This window comes from Macaca mulatta, chromosome 12 (genome assembly GCF_049350105.2).
Source record: "Macaca mulatta isolate MMU2019108-1 chromosome 12, T2T-MMU8v2.0, whole genome shotgun sequence".
Lineage (NCBI taxonomy): Eukaryota > Metazoa > Chordata > Mammalia > Primates > Cercopithecidae > Macaca > Macaca mulatta.
Window position 1 is genome coordinate 26,627,056 of NC_133417.1, and position 12,623 is coordinate 26,639,678.

General features: G+C 42.2%; 1 protein-coding gene across 1 annotated transcript in view; it reads right to left on the reverse strand.

Annotated features, from left to right (window-relative positions):
* Positions 1-12,623, reverse strand: part of MAP3K19 (mitogen-activated protein kinase kinase kinase 19) — a 104,772-nt gene that overhangs the window by 51,755 nt on the left and 40,394 nt on the right. The window contains exons 4-5 of the mRNA XM_077956513.1: positions 10,670-10,785; positions 7,472-7,587 (exon numbers count right to left, since the gene is read on the reverse strand). Of these exons, the coding sequence (XP_077812639.1) occupies positions 7,472-7,587; positions 10,670-10,785 (232 nt within the window). The remainder of the gene's footprint in view (positions 1-7,471; positions 7,588-10,669; positions 10,786-12,623) is intronic.

The window sequence follows — 12,623 nt, forward strand, 5'->3', positions numbered from 1 at the left end:
CCAGTGACTGAAAGCTCAGCATCTTTTAATATATTTTATTGCCCATTTAGACATCTGTTTTTGCTAAGTGTCTGATCAAGTTTTTGCCCACTTTCTATTAGCTATCTGTTCCTAATTTGTGGGAGTTTTAAAATTTTTTCTGAATTCAGGTCCTTTGTCAGATACATACATTGTAAGTATCTTTTCTCACTTTATGAGTTGCTTATTATTATCTTCATGATGTCTTTAGATAAAAAGAAATGCTTCGGCCGGGCGCGGTGGCTCAAGCCTGTAATCCCAGTACTTTGGGAGGCCGAGGTGGGTGGATCACGAAGTCAGGAGATCGAGACCATCCTGGCTAACATGGTGAAACCCCGTCTCTACTAAAAATACAAAAAACTAGCCGGGCATGGTGGCGGGCGCCTGTAGTCCCAGCTACTCGGAGGCTGAGGCAGGAGAATGGCGTAAACCCGGGAGGCGGAGCTTGCAGTGAGCCGAGATCACGCCGCTGCACTCCAGCCTGGGTGACACAGCGAGACTCCGTCTCAAAAAAAAAAAAAAAAAAAAAAGAAATGCTTCATTTAATATAGTCCATTTAATTAACTTTTCTTTTATGGCAAGCATTTTGTATGTGTTTTGTTGTAAAAATTGTTGCCAGCTCCAAGGTCACAAAGATTTTATCTTACATTTTCTTTCAAAAGCGTTAGTGTGGTCAGGCACAATGGCTCACATCTATAATGCCAGCACTTTGGGAGGATGAGGCAGGGACATTGTTTGAAGCCAGTAGTTCAAGAACAGCCTGGGCAACAAAACAAGACCCCATCTCTACCAATAACAAATTTTTAAAAATTAGCCAGGAATGGTGGCATGTGTCTGTAGTCCCAGCTACTCAGGAGGCTGAAGCAGGAGTTTTGCTTGGGCCCAGGAATACTAGACTGCAGTGAGCTGTTATGTTTCACATTTTAAATTCCAATGAATGTGGAATTGATTTTGTGTATGGTGTGAGGTAGGGGTCAACATACGTATTGTTTTCTGTATGGCTATCTATGCAACTCAGAACCATGTATTGAAAATTCTTTCCCCTATTTCACTGCAGCGTGAACTTTGTCATATATCAGGTAATGAATTTATCTATATTTCTATCAATATCACACTGCCTTAATTGATTTAGCTTTATAATAGGACTTGATATCTGGTAGCCTAAATCTTCCAACTTTGTTCTTCTTCAATATTGCCCTCACTGTTCTTGGCCTTTTGCCTTTCTATATCAATTTAGAATCAGCTTGTTAATTTACACACACACACACACACACCTGATAGGTTTTGAATGGGACTGTGTTGAATCTGCAAACTAATTTGGCAGAATTGACATCTTTATAAAATTAAATTTTCCAATCCACTAACATGTTACATCATTCTATTTATTTAAGTCTTCTTTTTTTTTTTTTTTTTTTTTTTTTTTTTTTGAGACAGAGTCTCGCTCTGCCACCCAGGCTAGAGTGCAGTGGCGTGATCTTGGCTCACTGCAAGCTCCACCTCCTGGGTTCATGCCATTCTCCTGCCTCAGCCTCCCGAGTAGCTGGGACTACAGGCGCCTGCCACCTCGCCCGGCTAGTTTTTTTTTTGTATTTTTTAGTAGAGACGGGGTTTCACCGTGTCAGCCAGGATGGTCTTGATCTCCTGACCTCGTGATCCGCCCGTCTCGGCCTCCCAAAGTGCTGGGATTACAGGCTTGAGCCACCGCGCCCGGCCATATTTAAGTCTTCTTAAAATGTTCAGCAATACTTTATTACTTCCAGTGTAGAGGTCTTTTATTGCTCCATATATTTGTAGTTCCATATATTTGTAGCCGACAATGGTATTTTTAAGACATCTGGTGCCATTCTAGTTTCCTATCCTTTATATTATCTCTCTTTCTCTGAAAACTTTCAAGATCCTCTTGTAGCCTCAGTGCTTTAAAAGTTCACAATACTTTAGGGTAATTTACTTAGTCACTGTCCTGCAGTGATGGGTGCTTTAAACTTGAAAACTCATATCATTTGGTTCTGATAACATTTTTTTTCTTTTTTTTTTCTTTATTTTTATCTCCTCCCTTTAAAACTATTTTTTCCCCTTCATTTCTCTGTGCTCCTGATTTCATCTGCATTCCTTGTTGTTTTGATGCTACTTTTCATATCAGAGGCTTTCCTCAAATACCTGGTGACCCTTGGCTATCTTGACTCTTCATATTAAGAAAGAGACACTAAAAATATGACTAGAAGTTCTCTCTGTATGTTGCTATTTACCTGTTGGTGGGCTTCGCTGGGTTGATCTGATAGTGAAATGCTTTTGTTTCAGGGAACTTAAAAGTGTCAGTATTAGTAGGTCTATTTTCTGGGGTTATTAAATCTCCAGAAGAGAATCTTCCCGTCTTTTGGCTTAGTAGTATAAATGGGCTGCTGGCCATATGGGAGCTAGGTGGGGAAGGAAGATGGAAGCAATATCTCTGTCAATGTTCAGACTTAAGCCTCCAGGTTGAGACCGGATTCCCATCTTTCACCTTGTATGTTGTTACTAAGTCCAGAATTCCTCCAGCTCAAATAATCTTCCACCAAATCTTCCTGCCTTCTGTGAGGGTGGGGAAGGAGTAAGTGGTGTAGTTACATAGAGTGGAAGTAGAATGTTGGGGATCTCTCTGCTCCTTATATACATTTTCAACCAAACCCTCTTTTTTTTCAACCTCATGCTAACTCCCATCTTCTGCAGTACCTGGTGCCTCTAATTCCTGGGCTTTTCCACGGTTCTTTGCAGTACATCATCTTGATTCTCATTAATATCCTTTCCCTGGACAATTAAGTTTTACCATTCTCCATGCTGCAAAATCATTTCTCACTTCTCTATCCACATTCTGACATCTTATATTGTGATTTGGGTTTAGCAATGTATCCTACCATGTTTCACCAAATCAAAGATGTCCCTGATTAAAAGCTACACTGTTGTTTTATGACCACTAAAAATGACAAAACAGTACCAATTTGACAGTGACAGTTGTAAGATGTCTGACTTCAAAGAGGTTAAAACAAAAATACACATCTTAGAATTGATAGTAGTTTAGGCTGGGTACGGTGGCTCATGCCTGTAATCCCAGAACTTTGGGAGGCCGAGGTGGGCAGATCACCTGAGATCGGGAGTTCAAGAACAGCCCGACCAACATAGAGAAACCCCATCTCAGGCCAGGCGCGGTGGCTCAAGCCTGTAATCCCAGCACTTTGGGAGGCCGAGACGGGCGGATCACGAGGTCAGGAGATCGAGACCATCCTGGCTAACACGGTGAAACCTCGTCTCTATTAAGAAATACAAAAAACTAGCCGGGCGAGGTGGCGGGCGCCTGTAGTCCCAGCTACTCGGGAGGCTGAGGCAGGAGAATGGCATGAACCTGGGAGGCGGAGCTTGCAGTGAGCTGAGATCCGGCCACTGCACTCCAGCCTGGGTGACAGAGCGAGACTCCGTCTCAAAAAAAAAAAAAAAAAAAGAGAAACCCCATCTCTACTAAAAATACAAAATTAGCCAGGCGTGGTGGCCCATGCCTATAATCCCAGCTACTCAGGAGGCTGAATTAGGAGAATCGCTTGAACCCGGGAGGCAGAGGTTGCAGTGAGCTGAGATCAAATCATTCCACTCCAGCAGGCTGGGCGACAAGAGTGAAAAAAAGAAAAAAAAAAAAAAAGAATTGATAGTAGTTTAATTGAAGAAAAAAGAAGCTCAACATATATTTTTTTAAGGGGATTAGGCCTCTCACTGTTGGCCAGGTTGGAGAGTAGTGGCATGGTCTTGGCTCACTGAGGCCTCAATTTCCTGGGCTCAAGCGATTATTCTGCCTCAGCCTCCTGAGTAGCTAGGACTACAGGTATGCACCACCAAGCCCAGCTAATTTTTAAAATTTCTTGTAGAGACAGGGTCTTGCTATGTTGTCTAAGCTGGTTTCAAACTCTTGTCCCCAAGTGATCCTCCTGTCTTGGCCTCCCAGAGTGCTGGGAGTACAGGCATGAGCCACTGCACCTGGCCCAGATCTTTTTTCTTTTTCTTTCTTTCTTTTTTTACAAAGATGTGAAAGTAAATCAGTGGAGGAAGTATGGTCTTTTCAACAAATGATAGAGGAACAACAGGCAAAAATATGTACCTCAACCTAAACCTTGTACTTTGTAAAAATTAACTCAAATTCCGCTGGGCTGGTGGCTCACGCCTGTAATCCCAACACTTTGAGAAACCAAGGCAGGTGGATCACCTGAGTTCAGGAATGCGAGACTAGCCTGGCCAACATGGTGAAATCCTGTCTCTACTAAAAATACGTAAATTAGCCAGGCGTGGTGGCGGGCACCTGTAATCCCAGCTAGTCAGGAGGCAGAGATGGGAAAATTGCTTGGGAGGCAGGGGTTGCAGTGAGCAGAGATCGTGCCACTGCACTCCAGCCTGGGTGACAGAAGTGAGACTCCATCTCAAAAAAAAAAGGAAAAAAAACTCAAATTGCATTATGGATCTAAACGTAAAATGTGAAACTATAACTCTTTTAGAAGAGAGCATAGGATAAAATTGTGACCTAGGCTTGGGTGAACAATTCTTAGTCACAAAAATCATGATCCATAAAGAAAAAAATGGATGAGTCGTTTTTTATCAAAATTTAAAACTTCTTTTTAATAAAACATTAAAAAGGATGAAAAAACAAGTCAAATAATTTTCTTGACTAGGAGAAAATATTTTATGAAGCATATACCTAGAATATATAAAGACTTCTCCAAACCTATCAGTTAGAAAGCAAATAATCCAATAAGAAAATGGGCAATGGGGCCAGGCATGGTGGCTCATGCCTGTAATCCCACTACTTTGGGAGGCCGAGGCAAGAGGATTGCTTGAGGCCAGGAGTTCGAGACTAGCCTGGGCAACATAGTGAGACCCAATCTCTTCAAAAAGTTTAAAAAATTAGCGGGTGTGGTGGCGTGTGCCTGTAGTCCCAGCTAGTCAGGAGGCTGAGGTAGGAGGATTGCTTGAGCCTGGGAGATTGAGGCTCCAGTGAGCCATGTTTATGCCAGGGCCCTTCAGCCTGGGCAGCAGAATGAGACCTCAATCTCAAAATAAATAAACGACTTTTTGGACTTTTTTTTTTTAACCAATAAAATATAGAGTAGTAGTATGTTTATTTGGGATATGTTAATTTTTATAAATATTCAAAAGGTACAAATGAGTACACAGTGCAAATTGCATCTCCAGTTCTCTCTCTGTAGGCAACCACTGTTGCTGGTTTGTTGTACATCTTGGGTCTCATTCCACAGTTTTCTATGGGCTGCAATGTTTGTTACTAATACTGTTACTGTACTACAGGGGATTTTTTGTAAAGTCATTCATCACAGGCAGGATGATAACCAGGGCCACGAGGAGGCACCTCCTTTTTGGTACCCTATGATGGGTTTGATATGATCAGATTAATGATCTCCTTTTGTTTTCCTTTTTTTTTTTGAGATGGAGTTTTGCTCTTGTTGCGCAGGCTGGAGTGCAATGGCACAATCTTGGCTCACTGCAACCTCTGCCTCCCTGGTTCAAGTGATTCTCCTGCCTTAGCCTCCCTAGTAGCTGGGATTACAGGTGTCCACCACCACGCCTGGATAATTTTTTGTATTTTTAGTAGAGATGGGCTTTCACGGTGTTGGTCAGGTTGGTCTTGAACTCCTGACCTCAGGTGATCCACCCACCTTGGCCTCTCAAAGTACTGGGATTACAGGCATGAGCCGCCGTGCCTGACTGTCTTTTCCTTTTTAAAAAAATTGAGACAGGGTCTTGCTCTCACCCAGGCTAGAGTGCAGCAGTGCAATCATAGCTCACTGTGGTCTAAAACTCCTGGGCTCAAATGATTCTTCCACCTCAGCCTCCCAAGCAGCTGGGACTACAGGTGTGTGCCATCATGACCAGCTAATTTTTTTATTTTTAGTAGAGATGAGATCTCTTTTTGTTGCTCAGGCCAGTGCAGAACTCCTGGCCTCAAGAAATCCTCAACCTCACAAAGTGCTGGAATTACAGGTGTGATATGATTTGGTTCTGTGTCCCCCAGCAAATCTCATCTTGAATTGTAATCCCCACATGTCAAGGGAGGGACTTTGTAGAAGGTGATTGGATCATGGGGGCGGTTTCCCCCATACTGTTCTCATGATAGTGAAGGAGTTCTCACAAGATCTGATGGTTTTGAAAGTGGCAGTTTCCCCTGCACTCTTTCTATCTCTCCTACCACCTTGTGAAGATGTGCCTGCTTCCCCTTTGCCTCCCACCATGATTGTAAGTTTCCTGGGGCCTCCCCAGCCATGTGGAACTCTGAGTCAATTAAACCTCTTTTGTTTATAAATTACACAGTCTCAGGTAGTATCTTTATAGCAGTATGAAATGGACTAATACAAGGTGTGAACCACCACGGCCAGCCTAGACTTCCTTTTCAATATTAATGCATATAAAAGGAAGGTACATTTGATCATTTAGTATGGATTCAGCTGAAACAATCTTCTGTGGTATTGGAGACACACACAAACACACAGACACACACGCACGTGTGTGTGTGTGCATGAACACCCAGAGTAAAGAACCGAATATTTGTGTCCCACCAAAATTTATATGTTGAAATCTTAACTATCAACGCGATGGCAGTAGGAGGTAGGGCCTTTGGGAGGTAGGTTATGAAAGTAGAGTCCTCAGCCGGGCACGGTGGCTCGTGTAATCTCAGCACTTTGGGAGGCCGCGGCGGGTGGATCACGAGGTCAGGAGATCGAGACCATCCTGGCTAACATGGTGAAACCCCATCTCTACTAAAAATACAAAAAATTAGCCGGGCATGGTGGCGGGTGCCTGTAGTCCCAGCTACTTGGGAGGCTGAGGCAGGAGAATGGCATGAACCCAGGAGGTGGAGCTTGCAGTGAGCTGAGATCCGGCCACTGGACTCCAGCCTGGGCGACAGAGCGAAACTCCATCTCAAAAAAAAGAAAAAAGAAAAAAGAAAGTAGAGTCCTCATGATGGGATTAGTGCCTCTTATAAAAGGGACCCCAGAGCACTAGCTAGCTGTCTCTCCATCAAGTGAGCATATGAGAGGTTGGCAATCTGCAGTCCAGAAGACAGCCCTCACCAGACTCAAACCTGCTGGCACCCTGATCTCAGACTTCCAGACTCCCAAACTGTAAGAAATAAATTTCTGTTTATAAGCTACCCAATCTATGGTACTTTGTTATAGCAGCCAGAACTGACTAAGACACACACACACACACATGTACACACACATCTTATGCATGAGTCTCAGAGTTTACTAGCTAATTGCTGCTCAGAGATTAAACTTTCAGAAGAGCGTCTTACCAAATGTGTTTTTTTATGATTACACTTAAAAATAAAATTGTAATATATGATTGTTATGAAGTATTCAAGCAGCACAAATAAAGTAGTAGATGGAGTAGGCTGTCTGTTGTTTCTTTAAAGGGAGGCTCTTACCTCACTGCTGCTGATGCTTTGCAAGATGATGTTTTGATTTTTGGTAACTATCATCATATCAGTTGGAGAAGAGCTTGTATCATGACAAATGTCAAGCAATGACTCAGCATGTCTTTCTATCAAAAGAAACATAATAGTACGTTTTGATAAGATTCATCTCCAGCAATTTCAAAGGAAGAGCTAGCTCTGTGTTCTAAAATCAGCTCCATTGTATCAAACATTTTCCTGAAATAGTGGTCTGGGATCCTGATGAAGCTTCTGGCACTAATTTTCACAAGAAGGGATGTGAAGACAAGAATCCACAGAGTGGATCGCTTACTATTTTTTTAAAGGCTTTGATGGTAACTGCTATTGCATAAGGACAAAAAAATCAAACAGGTACTTTGAGATTTTGGGCAAGTGAAATTTTTTAGAGAGTTAGGATGAATCAATCATCCTTTCTGATCTGAGTACCCACTAAATTTTAAGCTGTATGAGAAATTAAAACTTTACAAGAGTCAGATTTTAGTTAAACTTAAATCCAGTTACCTCCTACTTAATGTCTACATCGTCATTGCAAAACCCTCTGTAGGGTGCTGGGACATGAGTAAGAACTTTTTAACCATTAAAGCTGTCAGCAGTTCAAGGTTAGGGGACCCTCTTCTCCAGAGCTGTGCAGAGGAAGGACATCTGTCTTCCATGTTTCCTGAGGATGTCCCATCATTACGGACTTCTATTGGTGGAAAATTAGGAGACGCTTCTTGGACTCTTCCAACTAAACCCTGAAAAACTTCCATGTATTTTTCAGGGTACTGAAGACTTAGTGCCGGCTCAATCGATATTGGATTTTCTTTCTCTGAATCTGTGCACTGCCCTGAAGCCCCTGAAGTTATTTCTTGGGGATTGAGGATAATTTCTGCACAATTTGGCTAACAACTGAAATCAGAGCAATACAGGGCCTTACAGACCATCCTATAATTTAAAAAATTTAGATCGCTCAAACTTTCTTCTTTAGTTTGTCGAAGGGAGTGAATCATGAAGTTAAATTAATAGTAATGAAGAGTTACCACTTCAAATGTTTGGGAGTAATGGTTTGTGGTAGGCAAAGTTGCTAAGAGAAACCCTAATGATGAGCTGGAAATCACATTTGCTCTACAGTTGCCCAGGACAAAGACACTCAGCTCCTCTGAGCACACTTCTTATCTAGTGATTAAAGCCACATTAAATGGACAGAGTTCCTAACACCAAACAGCAGACTCCCAGTTTGTACCCTAGGGACATCCCCTCCTGCTATCCTGGCTTCTTCAAATAAGCATTGGCTTCTTTCAACAAAAACTCCCTCTTTCAGTGGCTCCTCTGCTTATCTTGTAGTGGAGACAAAATTGAACAAGTGACCTATACCCAGACCTTCCATTTCTTCACCATATTTTCCTGCTTTAGTCTCTGCAATCTATCTTCTGCCTACGTCTTGCCATTGAAACGTCTCACATCCTTACCACATCTGCTTTGTAATCTCTTTTCCAATTTAACATTGTTTCCTGCTCCTTTCTTCCTGCAACCCTCTTCTGATTCTCCCCCTCCTCCTCCTCTCACTTCCTGAGTCCTGATGTCCGTACCACTCCTCTCTATCTGTATGTGCACCTCCTCAGCTCAGCACTCTGCAATTTTCTCACTCTCATCAATCCCTCAACAACCTCACCCACCATCATGTCCTCACAATCTCCTCTCTGTAGAGAACTCCCAAACTAGCCTTTCAACCGGTCCTTTCCCACAAGCCCAGTCCTACAGAAACTTGCTACTTGAAAAGTCCCAATGTGCTCCCATTTTGTTGGTTGTATTTCCATCATCCGTACTTTACAGGCCTTAAAATTTAGTCATCTTTGACTCAACTTTTGTCTCTGCATCTCCGCTGTCAACGTCACAGCTTGCAGTTCTGTGAATTGTTCTTCCACAATGTCTCCTAGATCCACCACTCCCAGCATCTCTCAATCTCACGCCCCACCCAAGGACTCATTCCCTAGTTCTTACCACCACACATATGGGCACTTCTATAATTTCTTAATAGAGATCCCTGCCTTTTCCCTCAGATGTATCCAACACGATAGGAACAGGTTAATATTCCTAGAGCATGGCCTTGATCATTCTCTGGCTTAAACTTCTTTAGTGTCTGTTTTATTTTTTAAAAAAGTGATGTCCTTCAGCCTGACGTCTAAGGCTCACCCCTCCATGGACCCAGTTTCTTTATGTATCTGACCTTTTGTTTCTCTTTTCCCTGACATGAACTTTCAGTTCTAGTTTCTTGTTTGCCCCTGGGATAAGCCATGCTCACTCCCAGCAAGGGGCCTCTGCTCCACAAAATCAAATTGCATCCTTTTTTCAAGGGTCAGATCAAGTCTCACCTCTTTCATGAAACATTCTTAGGTATAGCTTTGTCCTCTGCCCCCGAAGCTTCAAACAGAAAGCGAATCAAACAATAAAGTCAGGCAGCTTTCACAAAGTCACACGCTGCTCAGTGGCACACTTTTCATTATACTTCTTGCTGTGGCTGTTTCTATGTCTTTGATTGGACTCTTTTCCCACCTATATCAAACCTTCCCACAGTTATCCAGCCTTCAAGAACCACTATAAGTCCTTCTTCCCCTTTCAAGTTTACAGCAAGCTCTTTCTCTCTGACTTACGTGATGTGTCCCTGACCATGCTGTATATTTTCAAAAGTTTAAACCTTGCATTAGACTTCTTTGCATCCCCCAGAGCACCTAGTCATGGGCCTTGTACAGAGTCACTGCTCCATAAATAGCCGTGGACTTGATTTCTTTTTTTTTTTTTTTTTTTTTTTGAGACGGAGTCTCGCTCTGTAGCCCAGGCTGGAGTGCAGTGGCCGGATCTCAGCTCACTGCAAGCTCCGCTTCCCGGGTTCACGCCATTCTCCGGCCTCAGCCTCCCGAGTAGCTGGGACTACAGGCGCTGCCACCTCGCCCGGCTAGTTTTTGTATTTCTTAGTAGAGATGGGGTTTCACCGTGTTAGCCAGGATGGTCTCGATCTCCTGACCTCGCGATCCGCCCGTCTCGGCCTCCCAAAGTGCTGGGATTACAGGCTTGAGCCACCGCGCCCGGCCTTGATTTCTTTAAATGGATCCATCAAACAGATGTAGAAAAAGAAAGAGTTCTAACAGGAATTTTTGGGTTGGGAAATTATGCACGTGGAGTGAAAGTATTTACCTGGTTTTGGCGTAGAACTCATTAAAATGTCCAAAAGCTTCTGTTTCTTTGAACTCTCTATTTGTGACACATAATGTATCGCTGATTTTCCACTAAAATCACAAAGTTTAGGATCTCTAGGAAGAACAGAATCAACATTAAAGTTTATTTAGTTGAATCTGTTGAAAAAAGAAAACTAATATGAGAGGGCAAACATTTACATCAAATAAATAAAAAGTAATCTTATGTAGTTTGGGGATTATAATAATTATTTCAAAATGTATGAATAGAGGATGACAATTTTCCAAGATTTTTTTTTTTTTTTTTTGAGACGGAGTCTCGCTCTGTCGCCCAGGCTGGAGTGCAGTGGCGCGATCTCGGCTCACTGCAAGCTCCGCCTCCCGGGTTCACGCCATTCTCCTGCCTCAGCCTCCCGAGTAGCTGGGACTACAGGCGCCCACAACCGCGCCCGGCTAATTTTTTGTATTTTTAGTAGAGACGGGGTTTCACCGTGGTCTCGATCTCCTGACCTTGTGATCCGCCCGCCTCGGCCTCCCAAAGTGCTGGGATTACAGGCGTGAGCCACCGCGCCCGGCCCCAAGATTTTAAATGAAAGGAATTTGCTGTATATCTTTATTCCCATCCCCATTCTAAAAACATTCTAAGATTTGCAGAGAATTCCCAACTTTGGACAAAATTTTTATAATTCTTTGAGGGTGCATAAAATCAAGTAAAGATAAAAACATCTTTTGTTGGGTTTTTTTTCACACTTTTAAATTTTTTCAATGAGTCATAAGGATAAAAACATTTTGATAAACGATTGTCTTATCATTCCAAATAGCTCACTTGATTTTTTTTCTTTTCAATAATTAAGCTAACTGCTGACTTTCTTGATATTTCTTTTTTCTAATGCTAACAGATAGCTCTTTTATGATTCAAAATGGTGGAATGGCAGAGAATCTTCTCTTTAAAATTAAGCTGATACTTTTATTTCACGGTCTCTTGGTTGAGTGGAGCAATCTTGTCATAAAAAACCACAGTGTGCCTCTCTACATGACCTTTTCATTCCTCTTTACTTGGCCTTGTGGTTGGTAAGCCCAACTGGCTGATCTTAGGACCATTTACAACAGCACAAGTCTCTTCTTCTCCTCTCTATGTTGTACTGAACACTTGCATTAGATATCGGCTCAGAGAAATCCAAAGTCAAATGATGAGAATTCCATTAATAGATTATAGTGAGGGGAACAATGATGAAACTGGCTTTACTTGTCCTATTCTAGGACAAGGAGCAAGTTGATCATGGTCTCTATTCTAAAACCTTTGAATTTGAATCTCTTCGTTGCTGTGGGACAGGGTAATGTGTCATGAGCCACAGTAATATTCTCTTATGGACTTTTCTTCATCAAAGATTGTAATTCAAAAGAAATAGCATAGGACTGAAAATTGGGGTTGCCACTACCTTGATATGTGACTTTAAGCAAGCCACTTAACATATTTGCAGAGAATTCCCAACTTTGGACAAACATTTTTATAATTATTTAAGGATGCATAAAAACAAGTAAAGGTAAACTCATTGGGACCTCTCCTCATCTGCCTAGATTAGGGTGTCTCCAAGTGGCATATCTTGATTTCCGGTATTCTGGACCCCAATCCAGACCTACTGAACATCTCTGGGGTGATGTCCAGGAATCTCCACTTTCATCAATCGGCCAAACTATTTCTCAGCACTAGTCTGAAGTAGCTTCAAAATTCCCTTTTCATTCCATTATACTAACTGATCCTTTTACAATATCTTGTGTTCTTGACTATAATTTTGTTCTTGAAGCTCCCTCCTCCTTTTTTTCCCCAAAACAAAATTCATATGAAATGCTGAGAAAGAGCTCAGGCCATCTGTTCTTACTTGATGACAAGATAACTAAGTAACAGCTTTAGGAAACTGCAATTGTAACATGAGAGATTGCTTATTAACCTTCTT